The sequence below is a fragment of the Gouania willdenowi genome, chromosome 6, assembly GCF_900634775.1.
Source record: "Gouania willdenowi chromosome 6, fGouWil2.1, whole genome shotgun sequence".
Taxonomy (NCBI): Eukaryota; Metazoa; Chordata; class Actinopteri; order Blenniiformes; family Gobiesocidae; genus Gouania; species Gouania willdenowi.
Genome location: NC_041049.1, coordinates 19,752,353 through 19,770,059, shown reverse-complemented (window position 1 = coordinate 19,770,059; position 17,707 = coordinate 19,752,353). Strand labels below are relative to the sequence as shown.

Genomic DNA, 17,707 nt, shown 5'->3' with positions numbered 1-17,707 from the left:
TAATAAATCTAATTAATGACATCATCACTGTATGTTCCAAAATGGGTGGGACGTGTAGGTGGGCTCCCCAGCGATTGGCTCTGGTGCGCACGTGGCTTCGGAGTGATTAAACCAATGTTCCATTGTTCCAATGTGCTAATGTTCTGACTGATGACATCATCACTGGAGGAGGTAATAAATGCTTTACAAATTTCGTTAGAGTCCTACCTCTACAGTGATGATGTCAGAATTCTACAGAATGTCGTAGCTGTACGTGAAACTAATTGTATTAGCCCCCCCCCCATTGAGTCATTTTGCCATTCACATGTGCAATTCCTCCAAAATATCACATTTTTCATCAGTTCTAAAATGCATTCAAATTTTCATGAGTTTTTTTTACGTGTTTAGGCACTAAAAAATGCCATCACTTTTTTGTAAGAATAATAATAATAATAAAAACGAGGTCCTACGCACCGTTGTTGCTCGGGTCCTAATAAACCACTAAAATATAGTTGAACAAATTTCTAAAATGCAATCAATGGATATGGAATCATCAGGTTATTGTGAAGAAAAGAAAAAGCTTATCTAATAATGCAAGAATATTAGTATAGTTTCCGGGAGGGTACATAACTTACAGTAGGGGCCCAACTAGATGGTTTTTTGTAGCCAGGGCCCAAAATGGTGCTCCGCCCCTGTGGATAACTTCACTTAAAGTGAGATTCATCTGTTGTTTGAAGCTGGATTCTGGTTCCAGCCACGTTGCCTCACACTGCTGAATGTCACACTATCACAGTGATGCACAAGTGTAATCCATTACTCCACTCTCGTACTAATTGTTTACAGTTAGAAGTCGATGACGTTATGACCTTTTTTTTGGTTTGATAAATGAAAATAAACGCAGGGGTAGAATTGGTGTTATTGGATTCTGTTGTTAATTAATGTGTGTATTATCTGGTTGGATGAAGCCAGAGGGAGGAAGTTAATTAAATTACAGTCAGCGAGTTGGATAATGCACTGTTGTAATTGTTGGACTGAGACTCACTGCTAACATCAGGGAGATCAAACACGCGTCTGATTTGTTTCTGGAGAATTGGAGGAAATTATGTGTTTGGTTTTGGGCAGTGAGCTTTAAATTTGTTGTTGCTCATAACAAAAAGATGCAGAGTTTAAGCATGTGTATACTTTTTTGTACACTTTAGTCCCATATTACAATATAATTGAGTTTCCTCTGTACTGGTTCAGCAATTACTAGTAATTGTGAATACATTACATTATTCATCTGATCTCTAACTGTTGTTCGACATTTAAGTAACTTTTATTCAGTTCAGCTGGACTTTGTCCTTCCTTTTCGGTACCTGACCAACTAATGAGCTTTTATTCAGTTTAGATCAAGAAATGTGTGGCAATAAGCTTCATTATCAAACAGTAATCATAAGTATAGAATAAAACATGTATATCCAATGATAAGCACCTGCTGAGAGCTCCTTTTTAATGGGTTTGTCGCCATCTTGTGGTCAATTCTGGTACAAGATCTTTGATTATTTCAATAACAACGAACACTCACCATCACTTGCCTGACGTGATAAAAAATAAATAAATAATAATATTGCTTTGTCAATTATTTATTAATATAAAATTACGATTTTCCTTTTGTTTTCTGAGCTAAGACAATAAGAAATAGACCTAATTACTTCAAAAAAAATAAAAACGTTCAGGCACTGATTTTAGACGAGATGTCCTGGCCTGCCATCTTCTTCTCAATTTTAATTGTAATCGCGTAATTGATTATTATTTACAATTATGGCATAGTTGTAATTGTAGTTTTAAAAATCTGTTGTTTATTTAATTCACTTTGTAATTGTGATAGCCATGACAATTCTAGAAAAAATGGTCAAAAAACTATTACACTTAGTGGAATAATCACCCCTGCACTAAGAAATGTTAAATGCTAAATAAATTGCTTTATTTGTACAAATGTGTGTCTTCTATCAGATTCTACCTAAACTGCAGCATTGGTGCAAACTTAATGTTCATGTCCCATAGAATTAAACCAGGGAAATTGCACATGCTAATTTACTTTGCACCCACAAATAAACCCCTTTATAACACTACGGAGTATGTACACTTCATTATACATCCAACCTTCAAACACATACTCATTTACCCATAATTGACAACTCTTCTGAAGCTCCAACTATATGAATACATACTTCCAATGGGCACCGTACTAGTAATACTTAATTTTCAAATTAAGAGCGTCCAGATTAAGTTTTTAATTTCTCTCTGTGCACATAACCTTACTCCAATTGATCCGTCAAGATTGGATGTGAGAGAAGACTGTACAGTAGTCAAAATTTGCTATTAAATGTTTATATTAAATGTGTAACTATCCAATTTGACACAATTTACCCCTGCAAAAAATATTGTGCTAAAAATTTACAATTGTTGGTGGAATAATTCCTTCCTTTGTCATTAGGCTGCAATATGTGACACAATAAAGATAACACACGGTAACTGTAAATAAACTTTATTTTCCATCAGTATATTTACATTTTATTACTTCACATTCAGTTTCTTAATGAAATTTAGAAAAAACAAAGAAAAGAGTTCCCTCTATGTACTGTACATCACTTCCCATAAAAGCATAAGCAAAGAAATTATTACATTTGTTCCCTGTACATATCAACATTTGCTACAGAACAGACTGAGAAAATAAACCTTTTCATAGGAAAAACTCATACCAATATGGGAGAAATGGTTGATATAATTAGCGTAAACTTGATGCTATTGACCACTTAAAATAACTCATTGCGGAATTCTTCCAAATGCATTTCTACAGGACTTTTTTCTTCTTACTTTGAGAATAAAGAAGAAATATTTTTTTTTTTTAGTCCCTGCACTCAGCAACATGAAGGACATGAGCAAGAAATAAATAACTCAATTTAGAAACCATATCTTCCAACTATATTGTTTTGAATACAAAAAAAGCTTTCACAAAGCAAATAATGGTTTTAAATGAACAGTTCCATGCATCCAGGCGAGCTCAGCATGACTACACTAACAGCTGTGTTTGACTTAAAGTGTCAAAAAATTAAATTAAGTTCTTCATTTTCTCAGTGCTAAAAAAAATAACCATGTGCGCATGTTGTACAGGCATAAATGGATGTTAGCACTTTGGTGTGTGCTGACTAAGAGATCAATGTGTTCACGATAAACACATTAAACATGAAGGTACAGGTTGAAAAGAGCTGACACATTCACACTTCATAACCGAGTTAAGACTTCTTATTTCCAACTCCCATACTCTCACTGTTCATTCAAAGCACAGATTACTGAATGAAGTCTGCTCTAAACGTGAATGAAATAAAAAGGTTTGATCCTAGGTCATCTGAAAAGATGATTCCCAGGCAACAGTTGATATGATATATAACATTAGTTTACAGTCAGTGTCAGTGGAAATAAATACAAGTTTCTGCAAAGCATTATGAAAGAGGAATGTTCAAATTCCAGCCAGGTGCAACATGTCCAGTTAACAATGAGACAAATGTGAGCGTCAAAAACACCTTGAACCTAGAAAACAGAGAAATTCTCCCTCAAACCAAACGGCTCCGCAAATGATTTTTCTGCTAAATCTGTCTTTCAAAGTCAAAATACATGAAAAATACAAAATCATTCTAAATCTGCACAGAAACAGTGACTGTATGGCTCTTTTCTGCTGTAGTTGGTGTCGATGCATACCCAGTGTGAGGATGGGGGGGGGGGTACAGTAGTAGAACAATATGGACCAGCAACCAATTAAAGTTGCCTTTTAATGCGGACTTTTGTCCTTAATCATCTGCAAGTCTTTAATTTTGTCATCAGATCAGTGACAAACTCACTTCTCAAGTTTGAAACTGACTTTGTTCATCTCCACACTAATTGCAGTATCAGGTTTAGTATTTATGATCTGATAAGCTAAAATGATTTGGAATGGCAGGCTTCACTATCACAAGTGCTAACACTGTCTGTCACACACACACAGATGTTGGTGAGTGACTGTGTGGGTGAAGATGGTTGAGAAGACGATGGAGTAAACTGGGGTCCGTTCCCACGTCTAGCTCTTCTGACACAGACCTCTGAAAGGCACTCTGTGAGCAGTTTTGATGGGAGGGACCAGGAAAAGGAGGAGGAGGAGTGGGGATGTCTCTTACTCTGGTAACGTCAGCGCAGTCACCTCTGGTTTCATCTTGAAGTACTGGTTAAAGCGCAGGACTGCGTATCTGAGAGAGAAAGGGAAACAAACGTACAATCAGTGCTTAGCTCTGAACTCAAACTCTGCTTTGTGACATTGTTCAACACTCAATCACTTTAATTAATATACAAAATCAAAATAAAGCAGCTCGTGTTCAAGTGTGTTCTTCATACCCCAAGAAGTCAAAGTCAATGGTGGAGAACTTGGCTTGAATCAGAGCCCAAAGACCCCAGAAGAAATGGGAGGCCTGAGTGAGGAGAGAGTACAAAGGATTAACTTAGCAGGCCGCCACCTTCTGCAGCCAAATGTCATTTCTAATTACCAAACACAGCCAGGTGTAGAGAGAGAGAGAGAGAGAGAGAGAGAGAGAGAGAGCCTATGGCAACCACAACAAAACACAGAGACACAAACACAAAGGCTGAGCTCGCGCCTCCTCCAACTGCCCTTTTTCCCCTCTTGACAGTAAACAAGGCTCAGGGGAGAAAGCTGAGTCCCTCTGAGGCTACGAGCTGTCATTAAGGTGCTTCCTCTTCAGTGAGCCACTCAGCACTTTCACAATAAGAGCAGCTAGAACAGTTCTGTTTACTGACACTGCACCTTAGAATGGAACGGATCTCTGCAGTGACATTAAAAGACTATTTAGCCCATAGAAACCATTTACATTACATGGAAGAACTAGAATACTTAAGAATTTGTTTTTGCAAATGATGAAGTTATTTAGATGGATGGAAAAATAAATCACCTCAGGATTACCCAATACTTTTTGGAAAATGCTACAAATTTGTGACTGTTTCAGCCTTTTATCCATAGGGCCCACATTTGGTATTTATTCATTCATTTATTTAAAGGGGACATATGAAAATTCCACTTTTGCAGTTTTTTTGATCACGAGGTAACTTGTCCACCGGCACACAAAATGTGAAAAAATCTATCCAGTCGTTTTTGTGGTCTGTGTAAGTCTAACAACACAGAGAAAACTGTTCCGTTTCAAATTTTCCAGATTTGTGACGTCACAAGTTAAATCGGGAAAGAAAATAACCTCCCCTCCGCTGGTATCTGGAGAGCAGTGGAGGAGGAGAAAGTGACTTCACAGCTTAACACTCCGGTGAGAGTTTGAATAACTGCTGCTGAAATAAACACAGAACCTGAAGCACTGAGACGGACTCACAATAACAATAGCCACTTAAATAGCCATGTGTTTTACTGTAATGTGCAGTTTTTTGGCTGAAAACATAACAGTGTGTGGATAGCAAAAATAAAATCGCTTTGGTGATCACTGATCACCCTGTAAAAGAGCGAAACATGAGTGAGTAAGCGTCCATAGACACACCCACTCATGAATATGCATAAGTAGACCCCCAAACAGCCCAATTTTAGAACTGCTCAGAAAGTCACTTTTCAGAGGGCTTAAACTCTAGAAAACAGGCGAGTTTGGGAAAATAAACCCAAATACTATGTTTTGGGGTTCTTAGAACACATGGAGGTGGGTGAAAAAATACATAATATGTCCCCTTTAAAAGAGCATAGGACATGATTTATGAAAAAAAAAAAAAAAAGGCTGCACACAGCTGCCGTCGTGTCACTAATGAGTCTTATTTCTTGATCCTGACCTAAGCTCCTTTAATTAGTACAAACAAAATTTAAAAATATAAAAAATCAAATCTCAAGGTTATACAATTCCATAATAAAGCATTTCAAAGGAGCTTTTTCTTAATCACACCCCACCTCCTGTCCTTTTATAAAAACCACAATGTGCTTCTATTACAGTTTACCTTCCACACCCACTCATTCACTCATCCTTCTATTCTGAAGTGTGGCAAAGTAGACAGAGGAACCTGATACCACATGTGTATCTCTATACTGTACATGAGTATCATAATCCCCAATAGTTTCAACAGAAATAAAATTATAAAACTAACACAAAAGTATACATATATTTAATGACGATTATTCAAACAGCCCTTAATCAACACTTGAATGGCCACCTGGAATTGAGTTGTTAAACATTTTTCCTCATTTTCAGACAGCCTCTCACGCTGGCCGTGTTGTAAATGTCATACTAACGTACTACTCATACTAAGATTGAAATAACAGGTTGTATACTATATCTAGACATTTTTGAAGTATGCACGGTGGGCACACTAGTCATACTCAACCGCCCCATGATGCATTGTGAGCGGTATGTGAAGTCATCCTGGACCTGGCTTCATGCATTACTTATTTAACCCTTTTGTAAATAAAACTCTTGTTCTGAAGTTAACCGGAACTTTTATCAGAAGCACAAAGGCAAGTCACCAAAAATCTCTGAGATGTCGGCATGAAATGTGTTTCCTTGAGTTTTATGGATCAAATGAGCACATGTTGATATTCTACTTGGTCACTTTCTTGTTTAAAATGTTTTCAGAATTTTCTACGGTGATATTTAGTCTCAGTGTGTTTCAGGTTTTTGTCGTCATCAAATCAACAGCAATATTTACTACCCAAATAAATATGTATTCAGCTGAAAAAAATGGGTTTGGGGTTTAGTTACTTTTTAAAGACAATATGTTTGAGATGGCAACATTTAGTCTTATCCCATGAATTGCCATTACAAAAAATGATGGAACTTGGAGACATTGTACACACTGTGATTTTTAATCAGCAACAGACACTTTACTAGATAAAAACTCACCAGAGCAAACTTGTTGACTTGAACATAGAGTTCTTCCACCTCCCTGTCAGTCACCATGCTGCTCTGACCTTTGTGCTCTTTATAGGCCTCCAGGTAGGAGCGCAACCACTTCAGTTGAAAGCCTCGTTCTGGGTAGTTACTGTAGTCCACTTCATTCAAGCCTTTAAACACAATGGACGGAAAAACTTAAGACACACACACACACTTACATTGGTCCTTTTGTCACTTGATGCTTGTCTGAAACTTGCACTGACCAGCAAACTCATTGAAGTGGTTCCCAATATCGTAGGCTTGGTAATTGTACCCAGCATATTCGTAGTCAATGAACTTTACGTTGCCTAGAAAAGAAAAAAAGCTTTGTTTAGACAAAGGTACAGAACGTGCACATAAACAGAAGATGCTGTTTCCCTTGGATAACTGAGATTATCAAGGCCTATTCATTATCAGCCTAACTTTCTTTAAGTCTGACTAGATTGGCTATTGCACCAACTGTGGGAGTGAAGAGGAAAGTAAGAGTTTGCATTTTGAGTACAGTGCAAGAGTCGCCTTCAGGACAGGAAAACTAAAGAAGGAAAAAAGACACAAACGCACACAACGGAGAAGTAACAAACAACTATTATGATTATGTTTAGTAACACGTTACATAAAAAATAAAAAAAATTAACTGTTAGGTATATGTGAGAACCTTTTGGCTTTAAATAATACGCATAAACATTTACATAAACACTTGCTTATCTAAATGGAGTTATCTCCACACTAACAGCCAGTTGCAAACATATTTGAGTCACTGGAACTTTTTTTTCTTCCAAGAAACTATAAAATGCACAGCTGGAACACAGCTCCAGAAACAAATGTGATGCAACATTACACGTGACATATGTTAGTAAAGCTGGTGACATGCAAATAAAAGTGACACTGCAGGCAAAGACACCAAGGGAAACAGAGCAAAACACTTTTTGCATCTTTCTGTCAAACTTTGCTAACTTTAAGCTAGTAGAATAAGGTTGTAGAATAACTGACCTGGAAATGAGGCTTTATCTAAAAAAGTGTTTGTATGAAGTCACAATTACAAAAAAAAAGTGACTAAAATGTAGGATGAATATCACTCTTTGTGACTCCAAATCTAATTTTTTATGAAAAATCAAAACAAAAAGTGTGTTGCTGTTATTTTTAAGGCACTAAGTTGTGAAAGGAGGAACAAAGAGAAAAGTGTTGAGACATGCATGGATGAGTCTCAAAATACAAACCCTTACGAGCTTTAACGGTAAAGACAGACATGAAACACAGAACTGAACTAAATGTGTCCTAATGCTCCTAATCTCAGCCTCGGCTCAGTTTGGTTCCCTAACACATGACATATCAGATTTTGGAGTTGGTTCTGGACTACAGAGAAAGACACTTTGAGGTGGGTTACCAGCCGGCGAGAGGGTCCTAGCGGGACACAACTGTACACCTCCAGGCAGTGGCTATAGCCCCCCTGTGCAGCAGATGAAAAGGTTGGGGCAAACACATCTTTCACACATGCTCATGCTCTCACTAATACACTTGCCTTTGAACTCACACACACAGACACACGCACACACACACAAATTGTTGAAACATTGCGTCCTCCCTCCCGGTTCCCACGCCCACCCCTTCCAATGCTGACATCCCATTGGTAGGAGGTGATTTCAACCTGTACTAATCCCACATGAGGGAAAGGATACTTTAGATTTTATAATGGACTTTATATTTACACTTCAGTGCAGTGTTTTTCCTCCTATTTAGATAGTACACAGCGTGCTCAGGAAGTGACTTTTTATGACCTAGATTAGAGTTGCATCTTGGTGTGATGTAGCCAAGCTTGTGTGGTTTATTTGTTGCTTGTGTTAAAACACACTTTAGCTGAGTCTAGTTTCAAAATAAAAGCCTGTAGCAAAACCAAAGACAATAAAACTACATTATTTCTATCAAAGACATAAGATTTTCTCATTCATTTTTCTGTCTGATAAAACTTTCTAAAAAAAAAAAAAAAAGTAAAGCATTGTTTTTCTACATTATTAGATTTTAGAGATAATCAAGTTACCATTGAAACAAGGAATTATTATTTTAGGTATTATAAAAAACTCAACGACTGCTTTTTAATCATTCATGACAATCTTTAATATGTAGTTTTTTTAAAGATTTTTCAGTTTTTAAGAGATTTGTACAATTACTGGATTTTTTTTAGTATCATTGACTTGAAAACCACATTCAGGGTAAGAACTATTTGTTATTAGATCTACTATTATTTAAGTTCATATATTTACTGTGCCTACAAGTTGTGACTGTATCATGTAAGTCACTGAGTGTTCTTTGAGATACCACATGGGTGTATATCATGTGTTTTAAATAGAGAATACATGCAGGCGTTGAAAACATTCTAAATGCACATAATTCCACTTATTTGCAGTGAAAAGTTGAAGGGTCCATCATTTTACTGCTGCTTACTTTGGTGTAAAAGTGGTGATCTAAAATAAGTCACCTCAGTTAGATGAAATAATGATGCATTTATCCAGTGTGAAAACACTGACTCATATCCTACATTAAACAGTTTCAGTGGTCACTATTAAATATTTACCAGGACATTAAAGTGCACCTTGAACAAAACCTCTCTTTAAAGTCTTATAATTACTGCTTTACAGGATGAGGCTGATGGTTTTACAATTATACAAAGCATTTTACAAAAGCAAAGAAGACTTATTATCTGTTGATGTGATGAATATATTTATAGCAGCTGAGCATTGCATTATAATGAGATGGAACAAAGCACTCAGAGAATCAGCGTGGATCACTAATGTGTTTTTAATCACTTGCGGACTAGAACATGGCTCTATGGCAAAGCATGTTAGCTCTATTAGTTTAGAGTGAATGGGGTCACGCGTTACGAACATGATGCACTTAATAAGTACATGTGCTATCAAATATTAGATGCTACAGGTGAGCTGCTTCATTATTGAGCAAAGAAAGTTAAGTAATGTTACAAGTCCAATAATAGATGTATGATTTCCTACTTTGGTTGACTACAGCCACGCTGGGCTGTGCAGTAAGCTTTGGGCAGACCACATGGGGCGACTGTGAGCCAGTTATGCTTCTCTTTATTCCCTCCCCAGGGAAGCAAACAGCCTAACCTGTCTGTGCTGGATGTTTTTATTGCTTAGTTAATAAAATGCTAAATCATCTCTTAGCATTAATGACAATAGTTTCACTGATTAAGAATGTAAAAGTGTCCATAAAAAGTGTGACATCCACAAATTACTCTGACTCATCCATCTAAGACATGAGATCATTTAAGTTTCCAGGTTAGAGGTAGAACAGCAAATAAAAAATAGAATAGAAAACAATTTTCAATATAGAAAAATATTATGACAATCATGGATTTAAATTATACACATCACCCTCTGTGATGTGGTCAATTTTTTTTCGTCATACATTTGTGACAGAGTGAGTGGACAGGGCGGAGGTCAGAGGCTTTTTAAAAGCATACTGGCTTAGTATGGGGGGAGGAGGGTGGGGGCTGTCCAGATCACACGCCACAATGCAAGCACACACATTCACAACCATGTCTGTGGCTACACTTGAGCAGCTCACACTCACCCGCCTGCTGGTTGTAAATGATGTTTTTGCACAGGAGGTCATTGTGGCAGAGAACTACAGGGGATCCCAGTGTGGACAGGTTCTGCTGGAGCCACAGCAGCTCCTCACCCAGACGCTGCGGGCTGGGAACCTCCATGTTCAACCTGGAAAAAGATAGAGTACTTTGTTAAATGAATAAAGCTGCAATTTGAGATTCATTCAGCACAAGGAAAAAAAAGTAGGAGGTAAGGTAGGGGATACATAATGAGAACAATATTATTATTATAAATACTATAATGCCAAAATATCAATAATGCCTTCTAATTATTTTTTGTAACACTTTACTTGAAGATTTATACATAAAGGCTGACATTACGCTGTCACCTGTCATTAGCATGAATAAGGTGTCATGAAGGCTGTCATTAAGTGTCGTTCATTAACCTAATCTTTTGTTACCCTAACCCTTAACCATAAATAGGGGTGTCCTGATCCAATATTGATGTCAGCCCAATATCAGCCAGAAAACGAATATAGGATTTTATTGGGCTGCATCTAAAATCTCCAATACATATTATATTAAATTTATTCAATTGTAGAATACTGTAGATATTATGTTGAAGGTTATAATGTATGTAACCAATTGGTTAATAATAAATGGATCAGTTATTCTCTTACCTACTGTTGCTGATTATTGTTCTCTGTTTGAGTAACATCACTTGATCAAACCTATATAATAAAAGTATGTATGATTTGTGTCAATATCGCATAGCATCGATATCGGCCAATACTCAAGGATGCAATATCGGTATCGTATCGGAAGTGAAAAAGTTGTATCGGGACATCCCTAACCCTACCTAACCCCACTAGATCCCTTCACCTAATCCCAAAAATGCCCACATAGCTCCAAAGGTGTCATAATTTAGCAAAAGGTGTCATAAATTATAATGGTATTTTAATAACATGATGTCATGTCATAATAATGAAAGCGTAATGTCAGCCTTATGTATAAAACTTCAAGTGTTACCTTATTTTTTTTGTATTTAAATCATTAAAAGGGTTTTTGAGCTGTTCAAATACACATCAGGTTTAACTTTTATGTCCTTTACACATTTAAGAACTGAGAAAGATAGGTTTTCACTCACATGCACACTGTTGTTTTTATTCTCTGAATTCATGCAGAAACTTCTGCTAGAGTTTCTAAACAACCATGAAATGTGTTTCTTAGAGATTTCTTGTTTTACCACAGGTTAGACTAGTGATGGGCAACTTTTATCACAGCGGGGGCCACAAAAATGTGATCGTCTGATCTGAGGGCCAAATGATCAAATAATGACCTAAGCATTAACACAAGAAAGAAAAAAGAAGGGTTTGTGGTTTTTTGAATTGGAATAATTTCCCGTACTTAGATTTTTTGTGCAATTGTTGTCGTTTTTTGTTTTGTGTGCTTTTCGAGTATTTTCACGCATTTTTGTTGATATTTTGATGTCCGTTTTATTTTCTAATGTCATTTAGTTTTTTTGGTTTTTGTGTATATTTGTAATCTATTTGAGTATTTTTGTTTTCGTTGACATTTTGTCTGTTTTGTGCATTCATGTGTCGTTTTGTGTGGTTTCAAACTAATTTCCTGTTTTGCGTTGGGTTTCATAAACCATCTAACTTGCTGGAGGATTTGTTCTGCCACCAGTTGCCCATTCCTATGTCTGGGCGACTCCTGGGTTGACACTGTGCTGCATGTGGCCTGAAAACTGAACTGAAAGTGATGATAATGAAAATGTATCTATTCATGTAGAGGCACTTATGAAACTTTGAGGCTGGCACAAATACACCAACAATGTGTGGATGTGTGCACACGTGGTCTCGTGCCTTTCGGAATGTGGAAGCTGTAACTTCTTCTTACTTCCTCTGTCGGACATGTGGCATGTGATCATGATTACTCTGGTGATGTGCTGTGGCTTTGCTTTGTTGACAACAGAGATGGGTCAAACATTTCCACGGCCAGATAACAGGAGCATATTAAACTAAATCACTGTATGGATACGGATTACATGGCACCAATTTTATTGTCTGTCCCTTGATGTCCTCCATTTTGTAGAAACCTCTGTGTTTTTAGTGGGAAAGTAACACCTTGTATTACTAGTCTAACCAGAGTCAAAGATCAAACATGCAGAAGCTCCTCGGGCAAGACAACATGGCCCTCTTTCATAAGAGCTAACAACAACCAAAACCGTCTTGTGTCACCTGATTGGGTTTGTGACAAACATTCCAAAGACAACAGAACCAATCCTCAACGAGGAATCTTACATCTCATAACTTCTGATCTGTGAGTAACGTTACCTTTCATTGCGCTCGGGATCTTTGAAGTATCTCGGGATTAGAGCAAAATACTTGCTCAACTTCAGCCACAGGTCAGACTGTGGCACCCAGCCGTTGTGGGCGTGGATGGCGTGGTATTTAGCCAGCTGCCGGGCAATGAGTCTGCAGTGTAAGGAATGAAATAAAACACAACTTAAGGGGTGTAGCTTCAGGCAATAGCATGTAAATACCTCAGATAATAAAGAGATAGCAGTGGATGATTCAAACTGGATTGACGTTTTATTATCCGATGACTATTTAGTTAAAGCAATAATTTCTGTTTAAAGGTTATGGTTTTTTTTTTTTTTACCTTGTGTGATGTCTTACTTGGCTGACTTCCCTTTATTCAAACCAAATCAAAAAAAAAAAATTTCAACCAGGATTTTTCAAGAAATAACATTGTTTTCAACAATAATTAACCACTACAGCAAGTCTCACACTTACATTTACAATTTGCAGAGTTTTTGCTTGAAGCACAAACCCACAAAATGCTTAGAAATAAATACAGATACTCTAAAAGATGTGCCGGTCTGCAACTAATATATACAGCACAACATGGCGTACACGCTCCAAAGAAAACTACATGATCAAAATGATTTAAAGGCAGACTTTTGGCATAAAAAACATGTTTATATATTTATCATTTGTTTTGGAATTTCTTTTTCTTTTATCCTTGACAACAGGTGACATGTTATACTGGCTTAGTTTGGACATATTTACTGCAATATAGTTAACCTTATTTTACAATAACAGGACTGATCTGTGTTGTGACAGTTACTAAATGTACAGAAAATTGACTAAACCATCAAATTTTGCCAAGTGTATTAAAAAAAAAAAACAAAAAGGTTTTGTGAATCAGAATCTTGAGTTTTCTATTTGAGTTTGGCTTGAAGCAGAATTTTTTTTATTATAAATAATTACAGATACTCTAAAAAATGTTATGGTCAGCAACTAATACATAAATCACAACATGGCGTACACACTCCAAAGAAAACCATATTATCAAAATTATTTAAAGGCAGCCTATTGGCATAAAAACATTTATATTTAGAATTTGTTGTGGGATTTCTTATCTTTTATCCTTGACAACAATTGACATGTTACACTGGCTTAGTTTCGACATATTTCCTGCTATGTATTGAATTTTATTTTACAATTAGAAGACTGATCTGTGTTGCGGCAATTATTAAATGCACAGAAATTTGACTAAACTTTTGCAAAGTGTCTTTAAAAATAAATAAATGCACAAAAAGATCAAAGTCCAATTTTAAAATTATTTCAGATGTTAATATCTGTGAATATATTTGAAAGCCAACCATGTGCTGTCTAAGTAAGCATGGTTGGCCTCTGGAAAAACTAAGTGCTGCATAACAGACATTGTTGTGTGTACCTGAAAACAGGCGGGCTGCGAATGTCCTCAGGCTCCAGGGCGGATCCTTGTAGAAACTCATAGCACAGGCCGTTGTTGAACGTGCAGTAAAGACGTGGAGCGCAGCGATGCGCCTGTAGGACTCGGAAACTTTTCACCTCGTTCTCTCGGTCCACCAACAATTCAGTTTTGTTGCCATAAATTCGGACCAGAACGACGTCACGCATGACGGGGCCGACGTAGCAGCCGAGAAGCTTGTTTGTGATTCCGTCTGTGAAAAACTAAAGAAAAAAAAGAAAACAACAACAAGATGGATGTTAGTGGAAAGATTGAAAAGTATCCAAATAAGACAAATAATAAGCCTGGGGAGTGTTTTGTTCTAATGACGTCGGTCTTTTTATGTGTGCAGATTTCAGCTTGTGAAAAGTCGGATTAAGGCACAAAGAACCAAGGGGCCAACATTCTGTAACCAATGGGTCATTATTATGGGATGGGACGAGACTGTCAGGAATTTTATTTTGCCCGAGAAAGCAATGGAAGGCATTTGCTGAGTTCCCACATAGTTCTCACTGATGAACTCAGTTGATCCATCATCGGTTTGGCTCAGAGATCAGTCACTCCAGCAGCCTATAGGTGGAAAAAACACATTCCCTATAGATGATTTGAATCCATGAAGTTGAATCCAGGCCAAGGCAACATAAACACATTTCAAATACAGACATGCCCAAATATTTAACATTAGGGTGTAGAAACTGGCACAAATCTAAGACTGCCCCCTTGATTTCAATTTTCTACTAAAAGCTGATTTAAACCCAAAAACTAAGTTAACACATTTCCTAAAATATGTCAACTTATTTTCTTTGTTCATATGGTCTATTGCTCATTAAAGCTCGGGGTAATACATATAAAACAGGTATTGATCATTTAATCAAATTACAATAGAGATCATTAAGAATAATACAAAAAGTGGAATTCCAGGCACCTACTAATAAACTGTTTAAAAAACAACAATAAAACGTATGGATTCAGTAAGGTTAAAAGTGTTTTTATTCAGAGTAAGAAATAAAGCCTACCTTTGGGCATTATATCGCTGTTTGAACAAAGAGAATAAAAGTATAATTTAAGAGGAGTTTATATTTTTGAACAAAGTAAATTTAGAACAAATGTTAATAGAAGATGCATTTCTGTTTGGAATGATCTTTAGGATCACTTTAAGTTTAATGTTTAAATATTCTTTTAAAAAACAACATGTTTTGCACCTATTGAAACACAAGTTGATGAATAGCGTTGTTATTGAGTTGTTTCTATTGTGTGTGTGTGGTTTTATATATATATATATATATATATATATATATATATATATATATATATATATATATATATATTCTATTTGGGGATGGGCTCTGATTAAGCAGTTACTGCTTCAGCCAATTCCATTCAATGAATGTTCATTCTTTGTATTGTATTGTATATGTTTGAAAACAGCCAAGAACAAATAAATATCAATAATTTAGTAACATTTTTGAGCAGTCCAAACAGAGATCTAACTGCATGACTGTCATATGATACACGACGACTGTAATTACAAAATTGGATTATTTTGTAAACGTCAACGGATTGTCATAGTTTCATCAGCACAGCTTCGGATCGAACGGATTTAGTGCGTCATTCTCTCTGTCCATCCTCCTAGGACTGACTGAGGTGCTGTCCTGAGTTTAAATTAGGGATAGCCTTAGTAGCTAGCTAATGTTCACCTTTGAAATCACTAGAACTATGTGCAAACACAAAATACATGTTAAAACAGTCGTAATAATACTAAGTTACTGCACCTTCATTTTGACCTCGGACGGCTTCCAGTTCGGTCGCAGCGCCTTGATTAGCCTCAGAGCTCCGGGTCGGTAGTCGCCTTCGTCCAACGTCACGTCTATTTTGGGCACAGCGGGAGCCTTGTCGGGGACGTGAATGTAGTTGGCCATAATAATGTGTTTTTCTTCAGAGAAACGTTCACTGAGTTGAGGAGGTACTCAGCACTGACTTACGTAACGACCGTGTGAGAGTGAGGCACAGAGGAGGATAATCCGTGTAGTCGGAGCGGCAACGCCTCTCAGTGAAGAAACACTCCCACCCCACAAAGTCTCCCGATGCATGCTGGGAGTCAGATGACTCACCGGGAGCGCGTGTTTAGAGCAGCGGCGTCAACCAGTATCCGGAGCTTGTTTGTGTTGAATATCTATACCCACATTCTGGGTGACCACATGTATTAAACAACATTAATGCTGTACTATAAATGAGTATATGTGAATACATGATACGATAATTCGAGATAACTATTGAAATGTGTTATCTAAATTTAGCTAGTGACCCCTGGTGAGTTGGAAGGATTGGGCACTGACAAGTAGCACAAACGTGACGTCACATCCGTAATCTACTAGGAAATGCGCTTTGTGTCGTGTGTGTCTAGTCGGCCTATGCAGTGGGTCAATTTGCATTAATTCACCTTCACCTTGGCTCAATTATCAAAGGATTTAATATCTTTTTACTTTATTAGTGAGGTTGTTTTCCGTGTACTTTATTTTTTTGGTAGATTGTACCAACCAGAGAACATAATACTCAGGACAATTACGTTATATTCTGGCGTTTTCTCAAGTTTACAGGTTAATAATTAATTGGCAATTTATCTTTACAAAAAAAAAAAAAAAAAATCTATTGGAACAGTGACATCATACTAATTCTGATCTGAGGAGTATTCTTACAACATATCCCACTTCTTTTGTGAGTTTCAACACGATTTTGTCTTTTTTTTTGTGCTTCCTATTTCAATACATCAGCTTGAATTTACATCCAAGCAGCAGAAATACAATTTGTGTTTTACCAAGAATGAATGTGTCTTGCAGCATGACAAACATGCTGAAAATGTGCACGAGATCAGATTGAACACTAAAGGGTTATATTGATTCCAAGGGGTAATTCTGAGAAGTATGCTGACTCTAAGGTGCTATGCTTTGAATTCATTATTTAACCAGGCAAGACAGATTTAAAACAGAGTTCTTATTTTGAACTGTTGCCCTACTTACCTACTACGAGTTATACTGACTCAGAGGGGTTAAGCTTAAGTATCCTCACTTGCAATTTCTTTTGGAAATGTAGTTAGTTTAGTTTAACATGTGTCTAATTCCTAGTCCTATTATGACTGTGTGTGTGTGTGTGTGTGCGTGTGTGCGTGTGTGTGTGTGTGTGTGTGTGTGTTTCCACTGTCAGGTCTTTGCAATAGCACCATGGTTACATAATTCGCTCCAGGCCTAGAATATCAGTCCTTGACAGACCTCAATAACAATAGTGAATATATTTCATAAACATTTGTGAAAGAATGGATCACTCTTAAGAACTTAGTGAATTCCACTGTTGGGAAAAAAAAAGTACATTTTCTTGCTTCTAAATATTTCACAGTAAATTGTAAATAGTAATAGAACAAAATGTATGTTTTTGGAAATGACAGCATCTCAGCCCCAAA

At 36.8% G+C, this 17,707-nt stretch overlaps 1 protein-coding gene across 1 annotated transcript; it reads right to left on the bottom strand.

Annotated features, from left to right (window-relative positions):
• Positions 1–2,490: 2,490 nt before the first annotated feature.
• etnk1 (ethanolamine kinase 1) lies at positions 2,491–16,343 on the bottom strand. Its single transcript, XM_028450186.1, has 8 exons — positions 16,026–16,343; positions 14,218–14,477; positions 12,810–12,950; positions 10,497–10,639; positions 7,136–7,219; positions 6,882–7,042; positions 4,384–4,457; positions 2,491–4,238 (listed from the first exon to the last, which is right to left on the bottom strand). Exons 1-8 carry the CDS (start codon positions 16,170–16,172, stop codon positions 4,166–4,168), a joined length of 1,083 nt encoding a protein of 360 aa, XP_028305987.1. The 5' UTR covers positions 16,173–16,343; the 3' UTR covers positions 2,491–4,165.
• Between the last annotated feature and the right edge of the window lie 1,364 nt (positions 16,344–17,707).